Below are 19,447 nucleotides of genomic sequence, written 5' to 3' on the forward strand. Positions count from 1 at the left end.
GGTGTGACGTCATTGATTGTGTTTCCCTATAAAAGGGAACACACGATCAATGATGGCGTCACAGTGAAGAACGGGGAAGCTGTGACCGATCGCGGGACTCCAGCGGCAATCGGGTCCCACGGTCACAGAGCTTCAGACCAGGTCGCGGGCACTGGCCCGCGACCCATGGCTGGGCACTTAGGGCCAGATTCACATATAATTACGTTGCTCCTGGGCAGCGTAACGTATGTGATTTACGTTACACCGCCGCAGGTTTACAGCGTAAGTGCCTGATTCTCAGAACACTTACCTGTAAACTTGCGGCGGTGTATCGTAAATGCGCTCGGCGCAAGCCCGCCCAATTCAAATGGGGCGGGCACCATTTAAATTAGGTGCGTTCCCGCGCCGAGCGTACTGCGCATGCTCCGTCGGGTAAATTACCCGACGTGCATTGCGCTAAATGACGTCGCACCGACGTCATTTGCTTAGACGTTAGCGTAAATGGCGTCCAGCGCCATTCACGGACGTCTTACGCAAACGACGTTGATTTTTAAATTTCGACGCGGGAACGACGGCCATACTTAACATGGCTTAGGACAACTAGGGCTCAGCCCTAATTTATGCGACGTAACTCGACGGAAACGACGTACAGTTAGATCGACGGGCCGTTCGGACGTTCGGGGATTGCCGTAAGTATTCATTTGCATATTCTACGCCGGCCGCAATGGCCTCGCCACCTAGCGGCCGGCCTAGAATTGCATCCTTAAAAACCGACAGTGTAATTCAATTACACCTGTCGGATCTTAGGGCTAGCTATGCGTAACTGATTCTATGAATCAGTCGCATAGTTAGGATGGCCCTAACACAGAGATACGACGGCGTATCAGGAGATACGATGTCGTATGTCTTTGGTGAATCTGGCCCTTAAAGAGGACGTACCTGTACGTGCTTGTGCCCAGCCGTGCCATTCTGCCGACGTATATGTGCAGGAGGCGGTCCTTAAGTGGTTAAGTGTCACGGTCAGGCGTCGGGCTTGAATGCCAATTGCAATAGCAGTTGAAGACAAGTGTACAGACAGTCACTTCTGGCAGATGACACAGGCTCATCTGAGGTGCGGAGTCTAAGCGCTAACGGGTGTTCACCAGAGCTCCTGATGGTGGAGATAGATTTTGCTGCATGTTAGCACCAGGTGGCGGTCCTCAGGATCGCCCCACCAGGAGGTGAGCAAGCCGGGGTCTAGTAGCAGATAAGCAGACAAGGATGAAACAGCAGCGTGGTCAGTAAACAAGCCAAGGGAACAATCACGAGTGGCTGCAGGTTAGGATCAAACAGAAGAGTAGTCAAAGAACAGGCCGGGGGTTAAACACGGGGGGTTGCAGATTGGGATCAGGCAGATGAGTAGTCCAGGGACAGGCCGAGGGTCAAACACGGGTGGTTGCAGGTACAAATCGCAGCAGAGCAGACAAATAGCAAGACACTGGCTGGGAAGGCACAATAACCTGGCAATGGGGTAGTACTGAGACAAGGCTTTTATAGAAAGTTCATTGGAGGAGCAAGGGGTTCAAGGTTCAACAACAATCAAGACACAAGGCAGAGTATTCCAATGGATCATGTAGGCTTGTCCAGCAGATCAGACAAGGCGCTGTCCAGCATCCTAGATAGCTCAATGGCAAGAGTTAATGCCAGACACAGAAGAGGTCCCAGGTTCAAGCCCAGGTCCTGACATTAAGTTTTATACAGTGACAATAATTAATTCTTGTCTCCCGTAATGTGCCTGTAAATCCTCTCTACATGCTCTACAACTATAAGCTGATATTCTATGTAATCCACTGTTTTCACAATTTAAAATATGCAGTGTTAGAAAAAACAATTGCAGCCAGCATAATTTAGGAAATATGTCCTGTGAAAAAACACATGTGCATGTTATCACCGTAGTGCATTTGGACAGGGACAGGCTGTAAATTGGCTGCAGGATATCAGCAGCATTGAGGTGTAACAAGCGTTAAAAAACATAACCCCCCCCAGTTCTCTGTTACACAAAATGTTGTTACCTACATGACATTCAGTAAGGGTTTATATCTGTTTTAACAGCCCTGCCATAAACCCATGCCAGCGGCGAACCTGAACCTCATCCCTATCTACATAATTGCAGTGAAATGCACTGCAGTCAATGATAGGGGGCACATTTTGGCAAAATGTAACCTTTCCTTATCCACATTTTTGGGTTATTACTAAAACAGAAGGTAAGAGCAAATCTTCTATTGGCGACACTTATCCAATGACATGACCTGTTGTGCCTTCAAGGTAAATATTTTAGGAAAATGGAATACAAACAGCAAAAAAAAAGGATTGTAACTATTACTTAATATATTAAATATGATTTAACCTTTTATCTTTAAGACCATACAATATAATAGGGGGTGTACCATCATCCTAGTTTAATGATATAAATTGAGGAGAAAAAACCCCTGACATAAATAACAACGTGCTGTTTTTTAATGTCTGATGTTTGTTTATGTTATGTTTTTAGACCGTCTCCTGACGAAGCGAAAGCGAAACTAGTCGAGACTAGAGACTGTTGGTCTCATGATACCAATTTGTTCACCGATACCCTACCCCGTCTGTATAAAATGGGGGATTGCACATCCGGTGACCTGATTGTGGTCAAGTTTGTATTTCTGTATATGTTTTAATGTAATGTAATTTTTATTTATTTTTGTCTTAATGTTTATATGTAAATAAATATTTTCTTAAACTTACCCAATATGAAGTATTCAGGTTTCTGAACCTATACACCAAGTACCGGTATAGTCCTCCCTGCCCACATGTTTTCACTGGAGTTTCAGGGTTAATATATTAAATGCAAAAAAAAAAAAAGACGTTTGGGCTATTGTTATCCTCTAATGCTTTATGTATTCATTTTAGATTTTTTTTAAATATAAATATTGCTATATTGCATCGCAATTAAATTGCTGCATGTTTTATATTTTTGTGAATTTAACCTACGAAGTAAAAACAAACGATTTATGCATTTCACATACCTGAACAATGATGAAGAGACCCTGCATGACGGGTTGTATAATTTTTAAGGGTGTTACACAGTCCTTGTACTCAGCTGTGTATGCAATCTTTAAAGAAGTCATAATAAGTGCACCAACACCAAAGAAAATGATTCCCGCTGCAAGGATAAATAATAAGGATTAGTTAAAAGCCGAATTTCATGTGGTAGCATTACCTTTTATCATATACAGTGCTTTGCAAAAGTATTCACCCCCTTGGCATTTTTCGTGTTTTGTTGCCTCACAACCTGGAATTAACATGAATTGTTTAATGATTTCCATCAGAACATGCCTATAACGTTGAAGTTTTTTTTTTTATTGTGAAGAAAACAACAAATAGGACAAAATAACAGAAAAAGTCATTGTGCATAACTATTAACCCCACTAAAGTCAATACTTTGTAGAGCCACCTTTTGCGGCTATCACAGCTTCAAGTTGCTTTTGATAAGTCTCTATGAGCTTGCCACATCTTACCACTGGAGTTTTTGACCATTCCTCCTTACAAAACTGCTCCAGCTCCTTCAAGTTGGATGGTTTGTGCTTGCGAACAGCAGTCTTTAAGTCTGACCACAGATTTTCTATTGGATTGAGGTCAGGGCTTTGTCTAGGCCATTCCAACACATTGACATGTTTCCCCTTAAACCACTCAAGTGTTGCATTAGCAGTGTGTTTGGGGTCACTGTCCTGCTGGAAGGTGAACCTCCGTCCTAGCCTCAAATCACACAGAGTTGTACAGGTTTTGCTCAAGAATATCCCTGTATTTAGCACCATCCATCTTTCCCTCAACTCTAACCAGTTTCCCCAGTCCTGACTGCTGAAAAACAGGGGATGGTGTTCTTCGGGTGATGTGATGTGCTGGGATTGCGCCAGACATAGCGTTTTCTTTGATTGCCAAAAAGTAAAATTTTTGTCTCATCAGACCAGAACACCTTCCTCCATACATTTTGAGAGTCTCCCACATGCCTTTTAGCAAAACTCAAAACGCGGCATTTTGTTTTTTGCTGAAAGTAATGGTTTTCTTCAGGCCACTCTGCCATAAAGCCTAACACTATAGAGCGTATGGCTTATTGTTGTCCTATGTACAGATACTCCAGTCTCTGTTGTGGAACTCTGCAGCTCCTCCAGGGTTACCTTAGGTCTCTGTGCTGCCTCTCTGATTAATGCCCTCGTTGTCCGGTCTGTGAGTTTTGGTGTGCGGCCATCTATTGGCAGGTTTGCTGTTGTGCCATGTTCTTTCCGTTTGGTTATGATAGATTTGATGGTGCTCCTAGGGATCATCAAAGATTTGGATACTTTTTAATAACCTAACCCTGACTTGTACTTCTCAACAACATTGTCCCTTACTTGTTTGGAGAGTTCCTTGGTCTTCATGGCAGTGTTTGGTTAGTGGTGCCTTTGCTTAGGTGTTGCAGCCTCTGGGGCCTTTCAAAAAGGTGTGTATATGTAATGACAGATCATGTGACACCTAAATTGCACACAGGTGTACATAATTTCACCAATTAAGGGGGTGAATACACACGCACAGTTTTTTTTCTGAAAAATAGTATCTCCGAGTGCATCCGAGCGGCTCAGAGTGTTTCCGAGTGTCTCCAGCTCCCCCCCCCCTCACCTCTGGCTACATGTAATACTGCATACAATAGAAGTCACTGTGGAACAAATTATCTGAGTTTCTATTGACTCCTATGGGGAAACTTGCTTTGATATACAAGTGTTTGGATTACAAGCATTCTTCTGAAACAAATTGTGCTCGTAATCTAAGGTACCACTGTATTTTTGTTTATATAGCAAAAACAAGACAGCCAGAAAAAAAAAAAACTGGTGATTAAACATCAACAAAAGAAAGCTGTATTTGTCTCAAAAAAAATATAACATTTTCATATGAGTACAGTGTTGCATGTCTGAGTAATTATCACTCAAAGTGGTTGCCTTAGTATTTTCAGGACATGGTGTCATTATCCATCTGTAAATCCCATATATGAATGTTTATTTTAGAATAAGTACCGGTAAATTTATTTAATGAATATGAATGAAGTGGTGTTTGAATATTACATTTCTAAACTTCTATGAATTATACCTCTACATCAATAAGATCTGTTAACCTTAGTACATAGGATGAAATACATACATTAAAATCAAGGGAATTTTAATTTATAGATACAGTATTTAAACACACAAGGGAACATTTTGAAGTGCTAGGCATGAATAACAAGGAAGGCAAAGAAAAAGATGACTAGCAACTAACCTCTCATCCATATTGGACCTGCCTGGCAATCTTTATACAGAACTGCATTTTTATTCCTCCAGGTGAAGTACATTTGGAAAAGCATCCACAAAATACAGATGGCCATCATGGTAGTTAGAAATATGAAAAAGCCTTTTTCAAAGATATCAATGTCCTCAACGAACACACAGGTTAGCAAAGCACCGCTAAAGAGCAAGACATTGCAGCCCACCAATCCAGAAAGTAGCCTACTTCCCTTTTTCCAGTCATTCAGATTTTTCTCTTGTTTGATTGGTGTATTGTTCTCTAGTGGATCACCAATAGTGTTCAAATCTAAATGATCCTCCATTATAGCTTCAAAAAGGAGTCAATCTTCATGTGTAAGTACAATTTGATTCAGCACAAATGACCATGGTGTATCTCGTACAACATTTAAAGTACAGGCTGAATGAGTTTAATTCCTGCAAAGCCGGAATATCAAGTCCTTTTCTTGGATTGCTGTTCAGTGGGTGGATAAAGCTCTCCTCCCCTATCCTAGCGTGCTGATATTTCCTTATATTAAATTACCAAAAAAATGTGGATGAGAATCCCTAGATCAGGGATATTAAACTCTGCATTTGATTATTACTGGTTTTAGAAATAACTTAACCATGCGATTAAGACCAGGAGCAATAGATAAACAGTCCATAGACACTGTTGGAACCCCTATATTTATAACCGCAAACCGGCAATCAAATAAGGTGGATATAGCAGTACCAAACTAACCAAAGCCCCACCAGGGGCAAAAAGAAAAGGAGGGGTTTAGGGGAAAGAAGGAGAATAGACAGGAAAGAAATAGCATAGCCCAAGGAGGTGATACCATCGCAAGGCCGCGTACACACAATCAGAATCGCCAGAGGAGAACGGTCTGAAGGACGGTTTTCATAAGTCCAAACTGATTGTGTGTAGGCCCCATAGGTTCTTTAACCTTCGGTCCAAAAAATGAGAACTTGCTTTAAAATTGAACCGATGGACGCCTAACCGATAGGTCAAAACCGATCGTTAGTATGCAAAAGCATCGGTTTAAAACCCGCGCATGCTCAGAATCAAGTCGACACATGCTTGGAAGCATTAAACTTCATTTTTTTCAGCACGTCGTTGTGTTTTACGTCACCGCGTTCTGACACAATCGTTTTTTAACCAATGGTGTGTAGGCGTGACGGACCATCAGTCAGGTTCATCGGTTAACCGATGACAACGGTCCTTCGAACCGTTGTCATTGGATGGACCGATCGTGTGTACGCGGCCTTAGATATGCATGGGGTGAGCTAAGAGAATATTTTCAGCAATTGAGCATAGGTAGAGCATAAGTATGTCGTAAGTGGACAGAAACAGAAAATAACAGGAAACTTGACGGGTGGCCGCTTCACCTATATAAGAAATGTCACAGCTCCAGCGCGTCATTCCGCTGGGCTGTGTCCAGCGGAGAGAGGAGCTCGCCTGCTGCGCTCTGGACGGATGAATCTTCTCATCGCTGGACCGGACCGCTGATCACCCGTCGCTGGAGAGATCATCCATCGCTGGAAAGAAGACAACGTTGGAGCGGGGGGCCGGGCCAAGAGTGGATTACCATTGCTGGATTTTTTGTTAATTTTTTTTATTAATAAAGGATTTTTTTTCTACGGTGTCTGTGTGTTTTTTTTTTAACTATTTACACTTCCTTCGTGAAATGGTAGAGGTACAGTGTACCCCATTACCAATACACATAGGGGGGGGCCAGGATGTGGGGGTCCCCTTTGTTAAAGGGGTCTTCCAGATTCTGATAAGCCTCCCGCCCGCAGACCCCCACAACCACCGGGCAAGGGTTGTGGGGATGAGGCCCTTGTCCCCATCAACATAGGGACATCCTCCCCATGTTGAGGGCATGTGGCCTGGTGCGGTTCAGGAGAGGGGGGGGGCACTCTGTCCCCCCCTCTTTTCTGCGGCCGGCCAGGTTAACGTGCTTGGATAAGGGTCTGGTGTGGATTTTTGGGGGAACTCCACGCCATTTTTTTTTTAAATTTGGGGTGGAGTTCCCCTTAAAATCCACACCAGACCTGAAGGGTCTGGTATGGATATTTGGGGGGAACCCCACGTCATTTTTTTTTAAATTGACGGCGGGGTTCCCCTTAATATCCATATCAGACCTGAAGGGCCTGTTAATGGAATTTGGGGGGACCCCCAGCTTTTTTATTTTTATTTTTTATGAATGAATCATCTCCGACAATTCATTAGAGCCGCAAAGCCGGTTTTAAATGCCTTTTTTTCTTTCAGAAATGACACTTTGTGCAGGGACAGTTCTATGTACGGGAACAATGCGCTTTTTCACATGCTGACTTTACACCCCCCCCTAGGTACGAAATTTAAAGTCATTTTACACTTTTATTGTTTCACTTTTAGCATTATTAAATTCACTGCTCCTGAAAAAACGGCCGTTTTTAAAACTTTTTTTGCATTGATACATGTTTCTTGGGACAGGACCCAGGTCCCCAAACACTTTTTAGGACAATAAATTGCATGTTAGCCTTTAAAATTAACACTTTAGATTTCTCCCATAGACTTTAACAGGGTGTTCCGCGGCTTTTCGAATTTGCCGCGAACACCCCTAATTGTTCGTTGTTCGCCGAACAGGCAATGTTCGAATCGAACATGAGTTTGACTCGAACTCAAAGCTCATCCCTAGTCAGAGCATAAAACATTACTGCAGATTCATCACAGGTAATAGTAGCAGTTAGGGAAAGGTGGCAGGAGCTGGTAATGGTGACAGGCCAGCAGCAGTCGCAGGAGCTGGTAACATGGTGGAAGGTGCAGTGTTAAATTAGATAAATAATTCAAATGTAATCAGTACCATCAGTTGCAAATGTTTTGTAATCCTGTAATCTAGGATTGGTTGATTTTCACCAAAGTGAGGCAATCCACCGTGGATTTGTCTTTTTGTCTCAAAATCATCTGCTGCTATGAAGGCCATAGCCATATTTGGTCACATCATCCACCATCCCCGTCCTTTTGGAGGAAATGGTCAAACACTTTGAGTTCCTCTGTACTTTTACCATGTTTATAAGTATTGGCTTATTTATTGACGCACAATTGGTTTCGAATTGCAATCTGCAGAGATCGGAAACCTCAATGGGGGCTGGATTTTCACCTTCAGTTGCCAATCCCTATATGAGGGAATAGAAGAGAATCTATCCAGATAGCAATCTGTTCAAAGCACATAAACTTTTTTTTACTAGATTTTATACTTTTTAAGGTATTTTAATGACAATGATTTAAATTTAAACCTCTGAAATGTTAAAGAATGGTTTAAAAGTGGTAGCAAAAAGATCTCCTTGTATGTTCTGTAGAAAAAGGAGAATGGCATCTAATTGGTAAAGAATGTATGTCTGCATTACTAAATAGGTAATTCCTGAATAAATATTTTACGAATTGTAGTGCACATTATATTGTATATCTGATAATGCGTATTGAATGCAATATTCGGAATATAGGTTGCACTACCAGGAGATTAAGAGATGTTGAATGACCATTTTGGCAATATAATGACTAGTAAAAGAACTTAGCATTTTATTGATATACGCAATTTGTATTTAATCTCCTTAACCACTTCAAGCCCCGACACTCTCACACCCTCCCAGTCTAGGCCAAGTTTCAGCTTTTAACACGGTCTCATTTTAAATGGCAATTACTCAGATATGCAAAACTGTACCCAAATGAAAAGTCTATGGGACACGAACGTGAAAAATCAAAAGTGCTAATTTTAAAGGCTTATATGCATGTTATTGCCTTAAAAAGTGTTTGGGGGTCTGGGTCCTGCCCCAGGGGACATGTATTAATGCAAAGAGCAGTGATTTTAATAATGCTTAAAGTGTTAAAATAAAAATGAAATATTCCTTTAAATATCTTGCCTAGCACATCTTTCCCATGTTTAGAACAGTACCACAGCAAAATGACATTTCTAAAGGAAAAAATCTAATTTAAAACTGCTCGCAGCTGTAATGTATTAAGGGTCTGGTATGGATTTTGGGGGGGGACCCCATGCCATTTTTTATTAAATTTTGTCTCGGTGTTCCACTTAAAATCCATACCAGACCTAAAAGGCCTGGTATGGATTTTGGGGAGGGACCCCTACGTTGTTTTTTTTATGCATTTTGGCACAGAGTTCCCCTTAATTTCCATACCAGAAACAAAGGGCCTGGTAATGGACTAGGGGGGACCCATGCAGTTTTTTTCAATGATTTTTATCTATATTGCTGGGACCCGACAATACATTACAGCCGCGAAAGCTGTCAAAGCTTATCGGGATGTGGCACTTTTTTACGTGTCTTTGTATCCACAGTACCACTCTGTGGTTATACAAACAAAACTTTTTTAAATATGTCTGGACTTTGACTGGACCATTCGAACATATGAATATGCTTTGATCTAAACCAGTGGTCTCCAAACTGCGGCCCGGGGGCCAGATGCGGCCCTTTGCTTGATTTTATCCGGCCCTTGGGACACTATTTCATCAACTGATACTAACATTGGGACATAATTTGTCCAAATTTGTCCCAAAGATGGGACACAATTCCTCTCAATTATACCAATGATGGGGGAAAATTCCTTGCAATGGCAGCAACGATGGAGCACAATTCCTTGCAACGACACCAACAATGGGGCTCAATTCCTCCCAACGACACCAATGATGGGGGGACAATTCCTCACAATGACACCAACAATAGGGCATTGTTTCTCTCAATGACACCAACAATGGAGCCCAATGACATCAGTGATGGGGCACAATTCATTTAAATTATACCAACAATGGGGCACAATTCCTCCCAATGACACCAATGATGGAGCACGATTTCTCTCAATGACACCAACAATGGGGCCCAATGACACCAATGATGAGGCACAGTTACTCCCATTGATACAAACAGCGGGGCATTATTTTTTCCCAATGTTGGGACCTTTTCACTGACAACTGTCTGGCCCTCGTAAAGTCTGAAGGACAGTAAACTGGCCCTTTGTTTAGAAAGTTTGGAGACCCCTGATCTAAACCATTCCATTGTAGCTCTGGCTGTATGTTTAGGGTCGTTTCCTACTGGAAAGTGGACCTACGCCCCAGTCTCAAGTCTTTTGCAGACTCTAAAGCCCCATACACACTATGGGGCAAATCCAGGTACATCTGCGCCGGGCGCAGCGTATCTAAGATACGCTACGCCACCGTAACTTATCTTTTTTAAATCGAATCCTCAAAGAATTTGCGCCGTAAGTTATGGCGGCGTAGTGTATCTCTGGCGGCGTAAGGGCACGGAATTCAAATGGATGTAATGGGGGCGTGTTTTATGTAAATACGTTGTGACCCAACGTAAACAACTGCGCATGCGCTGTCCGGGGGGGGGGGGATCCCAGTGCGCATGCTCGAAATTAAACCGGAACCAGCCAAAGCTAACGACGGTGACGTCATTCTACGCAAATTCCTATTCGCGAACGACTTACGCAAACGATGTAAAAAATTAAAAATTGTACGCGGGAACGACGGCCATACTTATGCCTCAGTATAGCAGCTTTAACTATACGCCGGAAAAAGCCGAACGCAAACGACGGAAAAAAATGCGCCGGCCGGATGTACGTTCGTGGATCGCCGTAACTAGCTAATTTGCATACTCGACGCGGAATTAGACGGAAATGCCACCTAGCGGCCGCCGAAATGTTGCACCTAGGATCCGACGGCGTACTAAGACGTACGCCTGTCGGATCCATCCGAGATGCCGTCGTATCTTGTTTTGTGGAAACAAAACAAAGATACGACGTGGGAATTTTGAAATTACGCCGGCGTATCAGTAGATACGCCGGCGTAATTTCTTTGTGGATCTGCCCCTATCAGTTTTCCTGCAGGTTTTTCTCTTCAGTTTTACAAAACCATCTAATATGAGGTCAAACCTTAATGCCCCGTACACACCATCACTTTAAGTGATGAAAAAAAACATTTTTTGCTACACACGGTCAATTTCTGTGAAGTAAAAGTTGACGTTTTGAAAAACGACACATAAAATTGAAGCATGCTTCAATTTTTTTTGGTCGTTTTTTAGAAGACATAAAACAACGTTTTCTCCCACACACGGTCAATTAAAGTGACGTTTTTAAAAACGTAATTTTTTTTCATCACACAAAGTGATGGTGTGTACGCGGCATAAGAGTTTCAATTCGTATGCAATCAGGCGGGCCCTTGTACTACATGGTTTTGGTAAACCTGAAGAGAAAAACCTGCAGGAAAACTAATAATGTACCGTATTTATCAGCGTATACCGCGCACTTTTTTGCCCTGAGGGCAAAATCGTGGGTGCGCGGTATACGCTGATACCCGCTTTCCCACGCCGAGTTTGAATACTGCGCCGACATATACCGAGCGCAGTACACTAGTGTATTGTCGGGCAGTCTCGGCTCCTCCCGCGCTGACGTCCTGGACGTACAGGATGTCAGCTCGGGTAGCCGAGCATTGCCGACAATACACGAGTGTACTGCGCTCTGTATATGTCGGCGCAGTATTCAAACTCGGCGCGGGAAACGAGCGGGGAGGACGCTGCAGAAGGACGCCAGACCCGACGAAGAGGACACCCGAAGCCGCAGACGGACGCCGACGAGGCCGCCGATGGACGCCGCGCAAGACACCAAAACTGTAAGTACAAAAAAAACTTTTTTTCCACAGGATTCAAGGCAACTTTAGGGGTGCGCGGTATACGCGGGAGCGCGTTATACCGCAATAAATACGGTATATGGGGCTTAACAGGTTTTCTTAAAAGATTGCCCTGTATTTGGCTACACCCATCTTCCCATCAACTCTGACCAGCTTTCCTTTACCTGCTGAAGAAAAGCATCCCCACAACATGATGCTGCCACCACCATGTTTCACGTTGGGGATGGTGTGTTCAGGGTGATGTGCAGTGTTTGTTTTCCACCACACATAGCGTTTTTGCTTTTGGGCCAAAAAGTTCAATTTTGGTCTCATCTGACCAGAGCACCTTCTTCCACATGTTTGCTGTGTCCCCCACATGGCTTTACAAAAACTGCAAACAGGACTTCTTATGGCTTTCTTTGAACAATGGCTTTCTTCTTGCCACTCTTCAATAAAGGGCAGATTTGTGGAGTGCATGACTATTAGTTGTCCTGTGGACAGATTCTGGACAGAGCTGTGGATCTCTGCAGCTCAGTGGCGGTGCGTCCATAGAGGGCGCAGGAGCGCCACCCCCCCTAGCTCCTGCACGGCCACTGAATACAATACACAGATTCATGCATTGCATGAATCTATGTATTGTTGCTGCCGCCCACTATTTAGATGGCCGGCCCCCTGGTGAGCGCCGGCCATCTGAATAACGGCAGATGGTTGGCTTTGGAAGTGCCTATCAGAGCCAGCGGCTCTGATAGGCTTTCCGATTACAGCTCGAGGGCTGTAATCGGCTTCCAAATAGTTAAAGCGGGGTTCCAACCACAATTAGCATTTTTTAAATGTATGTCCTTTCATCATGCGTTTTTATAATATAAATCCGGTCACTTACTATTTTACAATCCGCCGCCGCTCCGCATAGTTATTAAAAAAAATATAGTTCATAAAACTATGTCCACACCGTTGTCATTTTGCTTGTGGGCATTGTGAAGCTCACAAGCACTTACTTCCTGGAAGTCTTGGATGGGAAGTGATAATTGGGTAGCGCACTGCATCCTGGGAAATGATGACACACATTTCCCAGGAGCATTAGAGGGAGATGATGTCAGAATCCTAGGTGGATCCAAAGGTAGATTTCGTGGGACCGCATAGCAACAGGCATTTCCAGCTGAGTAAAAAATTGTCTTTTTTTCTTTTTTAGGTCTAATGAGCACAATAATGAAAAAATATTTTTGGGATGGAAACTCCACTTTAACCAGGGGATGCACGGGGGGTGCGTTCCCTGGCTAACACTGACAGGCGTCTTAGCCAATCAGGTTCACCGGTTCTGGTTACCGGTAACCTTATTGGCTGAAGCGTCATCGAGGGCGGGAGAAGAAGTCGAGGGACTGTGGAAGGAGGATGGCTGACCCCAGAAAGGTAAGTACTGGGCGGGGGGGGCAATCTGGCAGCATTTACAGGGCACAGTGGCTACAATTGATGGGCACAGTGGTGACAATTGATGGGCACAGTGGTGACAATTGATGGACACAGTGGCGACAATTGATGGGCACAGTGGTGACAATTGATGGGCACAGTGGCGACAATTGATGGCACAGTGGTAAAGGCACGGTGGCTGCGTTTGATGACATGGCACGGTTGGCTGCGTTTGATGGCACAGTGGCTACGTTTGGCATGGCACAGTGGTGACAATTGATGGGCACAGTGCCGACAATTGATGGCACAGTGGTAAAAATTGATGGCACAGTGGCTGCGTTTGATGGCATGGCACAGTGGTAACAATTGATGGGCACAGTGGCGATAAATGACGGCACAGTGGCTGCGTTTGATGGCATGGCACAGTGGCGACAATTGATGGCACAGTGGTGACAATTGATGGCATGGCACAGTGGTGACAATTGATGGCACAGTGGCGACAATTGATGGCATGGCACAGTGGCTGTGTTTGATGGGCACAGTGGCTGTGTTTGATGGGCACAGTGAGGCTGCAATTGTTTTTTTATTTATTTTTTCGTTTGTTTGCGCCCCCCCCAAAAAAATTTAAGCACCAGCCGCCACTGCTGCAGCTCCTCCAGAGTTACCATGGGCCTCTTGACTTATTTTCTGATTAATGCTCCCTCCATCCGACAGCCTCATAGTGGACAGCCATGTCTTGGCAGGAGTGGATACAGAGTCTAATCTCGGAAGGGGCACTGCCAACATTTATGCGGGCAATTTGTCGGGCAATGGCTGGTGTTGGCACTTCAATCATCTCGGCACCATGGTTAATATGGTGTCAGGATGATTGAAGCGCATGACTAGTGTAGCCCAGATGTGACCCAATACCTGGACCGTTGAGACCCCATGATACTCCACCCCTTAATTGTCCCCCACTTAACTATATAGTAAAGAGACCACACCTTTGCTTTGGAGTAAACTGGCCACAACAGCCTATTTTATTAAAACATAATCGATATCCAAAACTCCAAAATTAAATGAAACATAAATATCCAACATAAATATCCAACACATCAATCACATACAATAACCCCACTCTGTTGGTCTTTTCTGGCAGCCCCCCGGTCTCCACATTTTACACTATATAACAGTATGAACAATGCACTGCGAGCAAACATTAAACTTAGGCCTCCAGTCCGTGTAGTGCGCTCGGAGACAACCCCAGCCCGCAGTGCAAACATTACCATATTCCAACTAACCTTTCGCTGGAATACCTAAGGGGCCCATATACTGATGAGCCCCACACCCCCGTTTTCACACGTTTTCTACTGCCACCATAAAGACCAACAGAAATAACCGCCAACCCAGCTGTCGTGACGACCGTCCAACCGTACCTGCAAAAGAAAAAGACACCGACAACAACTGGTAATGCAATAAGGGAGGGTGGGTGGGAAAGCTGATTCCTCTGTGCTCTCCAAGCTGCAACTGACCTCGCTGGCCCCGCCCCGCACTTTTATATTGCCACTCCCCTGCCTCTTGTGCCCAATCCTGCTCTCCTAGCTCCCCCACTCAACTCTTAGCCAATCCTGCTCCACCTAGCACCACACCCCTCTCCCAACCAATCCTGCTCCTCACACCTCCCCCATCCACGATGCCTGAACCTGCCTGTGTCACTAGACACACTGTCATGCCCGGCCCTCTGCTATTCTTGCTGTCTTTTTGCTCCGGGCCTCCCTTGACTAGTGTAGCCCAGATGTGACCCAATACCTGGACCGTTGAGACCCCATGATACTCCACCCCTTAATTGTCCCCCACTTAACTATATAGTAAAGAGACCACACCTTTGCTTTGGAGTAAACTGGCCACAACAGCCTATTTTATTAAAACATAATCGATATCCAAAACTCCAAAATTAAATGAAACATAAATATCCAACATAAATATCCAACACATCAATCACATACAATAACCCCACTCTGTTGGTCTTTTCTGGCAGCCCCCCGGTCTCCACATTTTACACTATATAACAGTATGAACAATGCACTGCGAGCAAACATTAAACTTAGGCCTCCAGTCCGTGTAGTGCGCTCGGAGACAACCCCAGCCCGCAGTGCAAACATTACCATATTCCAACTAACCTTTCGCTGGAATACCTAAGGGGCCCATATACTGATGAGCCCCACACCCCCGTTTTCACACGTTTTCTACTGCCACCATAAAAGACCAACAGAAATAACCGCCACAGCCCGAAAGGATGACACCTCCACCTTTAAGGGCCCCCACACACCCTCAGCGCTCTCTGAATCCCTTCTTGTATCCCCATAGACCAAAGAGCGATCCCCACATCCGTCAGATGAACCCCGTCCCTCCTCAGATACATGCCCACGTTGGTCTCCAGTTCCTGATGGCGTACCACCAGCCCCCCAAGGCGTGCCACAAATTTTCCTACCACCCGATTAACCCACGTCCTGGCTCTATTGAGCTTGGTCACGGACCGAGCCTTGCGCCATTGTGTGCGGGCAACAATGTCCGACCACACCAGCACTGTCCCCGGAAAGGCCGCTCGCAGCCGCTCCATGTCTGCTTTGATGTCCGTGATCAGAGCCCTGATTTTACGGACCCCAAAATCATTCCCCCCTGCGTGTATCACCAGCACATCAGGGGGCCTGTCTAGTCGGGCGTACCTCTCGACCTCCGGGAGCACCCTACCCCACATCATCCCCGGTATCCCCAGCCACCGCAACACTGCCTCCCTCCTGGAAATACCCAGCTGCCTGCCGTCCGGCTTCTCATCCGCCCTCCTTGCCCCCCAGCAAACATACGAATGTCCAACAATCCAGACGAGGCGTGCAGTCCCTCCATCTGAAATGAAACAAACAAGCCACACTGCTCACCAATGAAACAAAAACACCTGATAAGGCGAAACCCCCCCCCCCCCTGTTAGCTCACCCCCTCCCATTAACCGACCACTAACTGTGGCCGAACGTACAAACGGAACCTCCGAGACTCCCACCTCCCGATCTTCCGCACTGCCGCCTCGTTCATCCCGCACCTGGCAGCTTCGGTAGCCGCCCCGATTCGGAAAGAGTGAGACGAAAACCCGGAACCGTCCAAGCCTAGTCTTTGCAAGCACCTGCGAAAAACCGCCACAAATTGGAACTTGGACAAAAAGGACCCATCCTCGTGCTTAAGAAACGGCCCGCCCCCTTCTGGCCTGACTTCCAAAAAGGCCTTGACCGCTGCCACTGGGCACACTCTGGCCCCCGGCAAGGAAAAGAGAACCACGTCCACCCCTCTGCCCCTCTGATCGGTTTTTGATCGGCGCAGCCGAATACCCACCTTGTCTTCCGCTATCCACACATCTTCCTTCATCAGCCCCCCGGCCCTCAGGCGAGAGGGGCTAACCAATTCACTGATGCGGAACGCCCCGTAGAACGCCAGCGAAAAAGCCGCCGCGAACAGTAGGCATTCATAGCGCCCCGTACAAACCCCGTCCAGGACCTCCCTGATACCTACCAAATTGGAAAAAGAGACCGGCCTCCTGTTATCCTGCACCTTGCGCCCTTTCCTGTAGCCTTTCAAAGCCTGTTTCACCCAGAAGTCCTTAGTCCAATCCACCCCCCCCACCAGCTTGAAAAAGAACGCCAAACCCGCCAATTTTTTCTCAATGGCGGACACGGACACCCTTCGTTCCATGTTCCTGGCTACCAAGTAAATTACCTGTAAACGATCATCCGCCCCCCCGCTAGAGACCCCAGCTTCGGCACCCAACTCCAACCATTCCTTCCATACCTTGACGTATGCCGACCATGTGGCAGAGCTAACTGACTGCTTTATCCACGAGGCGGCTATTCCAGCGCCAGCTCCCAAATCCAGCCCGGGCACGGAACCCCGACAGCCTCCGCGGCCGGGGCCAGCTCTCTGAACTTGTCCCACTGAAAACGAGACAAGGAGTCAGCCAGCGTGTTCTCCACGCCCGGGATATGCACGGCATAAATGAAAATGTTCAGTTGTAAACACCTCAACACTAACTGCCGCATGAGCCGAATGACCGGTTGTGATGACGCGGACATGCGGTTCACCACCTGGACCACTCCCATGTTGTCACAATTTAGCCTCAGTTTAAGGTTGCTGCAGGCCTCCCCCCAAAGCTCAATAGCCAACACAACTGGAAAAAGTTCCAGCAGCACTAGGTTCCGGAGAAAGCCTGCCTCCACCCAAGACTGAGGCCAAGGTTCCGCGCTCCACTGCCCCTTGAAGAAAGCCCCATAGCCTGTAGACCCTGCTGCATCCGTTACCAGTTCCACGTCAAAATTACTCACCGGACCGGACTGCCACATCGACCTGCCGTTGTAGGACGTCAGGAACTCATACCATACCTTCAAGTCCTCCCGGTGATCCTTAGACAAGCGAATGAAATGAGTGGGGGCCTTTGCCCCTGCCGTAGCCGCCGACAGCCGTCGGCAAAATATTCTGCCCATGGGAATAATCCTACAGGCGAAATTTAGTTTGCCCAGCAGAGACTGCAAGGCCCTAAGCTGCACCTTACGCAAGCCCTGAAACGCCCTGACTTCCGTTTTCATGGCCTCGAGCTTATCCCCGGGAAGGCGACACTCCATTGCCTCCGAATCGATCACTATACCCAGGAAACTAATCTCCGTCGTGGGGCCTTCCGTCTTGTCGGCCGCCAATGGCACGCCAAAACGTCCCGCAATGTGCTGCAACGTTGACAGTAGAGTCGCACACACACCAGAGGAAGGCGGCCCCACGCAAAGATAGTCATCCAGATAGTGAATGATCGAGTCCAGGCCCGATACATCCCTGACCACCCATTCCAAAAAGGAACTGAAGGTCTCAAACAGCGCACAGGAGATGGAGCAGCCCATGGGTAGACACTGGTCAACATAATACTGGCCCTGCCAGCAACATCCCAACAGCCTAAAACAGTCGGGATGCACCGGCAACAACCGAAATGCGGATTCGATGTCCGCCTTGGCCATGAGAGCCCCACGTCCGTACCGCCGCACCCACCGGACCGCCGCATCAAATGACGTGTAGGACACCGTGCAGGCTTCCGGATCGATAAAGTCATTGACCGAGCCCCCTTTCGGGAATGACAGGTGGTGAATAAGACGGAATTTGTTCGGTTCCTTCTTAGGCACCACCCCCAACGGAGATACCACCAGCTCCGGCAAGGGTGGGGCCGCAAACGGCCCGCCCATCCGGCCTAGTGCCACTTCCTTGCCCAACTTTTCCCCCACCACCCCCGGATGAAGGAGAGCCGATTTCAAATTCTGCGCCACCGGCGGCACCACCGCCAGTGAACACGGTATCTTGAAACCGTCCCTGAACCCCGAGGACAATAGTTCCGCCGCCGCCCTATCCGGGTACCTATTTAGAAAAGGACGCATCCTTTCCTCCCTCACCGGAGTCGTCCCTTTTTTGAGCAGCGTCACCGGCCCGCTTACCTTTTTTAAAACACTTGGCTGCGGGGTGGGATCCCCCACACCCTGAGCACTCGTGTTTGAATTTGCACGATCCTCCGAATTTGCAGGCGTTCTCATTGAACTGCCAGCAAACTCCCCACTTTTTTCCGGCCGACGGTCCTGAGGAGGTCGCACCCCCGGCCCCCCCGTGAAAAGACTGCGCCGGGGCCTTAGCCGCCGCCATGAGCCGCATCCAGAGGCTGATATCCTTCTGATCCCAGCGAAGAGAGGGCCTAACCGCCCGCCGCTGACGGAACTGCTCATCGTACCTGAGCCAAGCCGACCCCCCGTACACCCGGTGCGCCTCCCCGATGGAATCCATGTACCCGAACAACGCCGAGCAATGCTCGGGGTTTTTCTCGCCGACGACGCTAGCCATAATGGCGAACGCCTGAAGCCAGTTAACGAAAGTGCGTGGAATCAGCCTATAACGCCTCTTCTCCTCGTCCTCTTTTTTAGAATCATCCGGCTTCACCCTGTCGAGGTTGAATTTCTCCAACGGCAACAGGGAGAAGATCTCTACATATTCGCTCTTGTAAATTTTGTCCTTGACCTCTTGTTTCAAATGGGCCCCCAACGGACACTCATAGCAGATATA

At 46.7% G+C, this 19,447-nt stretch overlaps 1 protein-coding gene across 1 annotated transcript in view; it reads right to left on the reverse strand.

Annotated features, from left to right (window-relative positions):
- Window positions 1-5,735, reverse strand: part of LOC120919310 (proton channel OTOP2-like) — a 111,643-nt gene extending 105,908 nt beyond the window's left edge. The window contains exons 1-2 of the mRNA XM_040331404.1: window positions 5,281-5,735; window positions 3,021-3,157 (exon numbers count right to left, since the gene is read on the reverse strand). Coding sequence (XP_040187338.1) covers window positions 3,021-3,157; window positions 5,281-5,608 — 465 coding nt within the window. The 5' untranslated portion in view covers window positions 5,609-5,735. The remainder of the gene's footprint in view (window positions 1-3,020; window positions 3,158-5,280) is intronic.
- Between the last annotated feature and the right edge of the window lie 13,712 nt (window positions 5,736-19,447).

Source organism: Rana temporaria, chromosome 12 (genome assembly GCF_905171775.1).
Source record: "Rana temporaria chromosome 12, aRanTem1.1, whole genome shotgun sequence".
In the NCBI taxonomy this organism is placed as follows: Eukaryota; Metazoa; Chordata; class Amphibia; order Anura; family Ranidae; genus Rana; species Rana temporaria.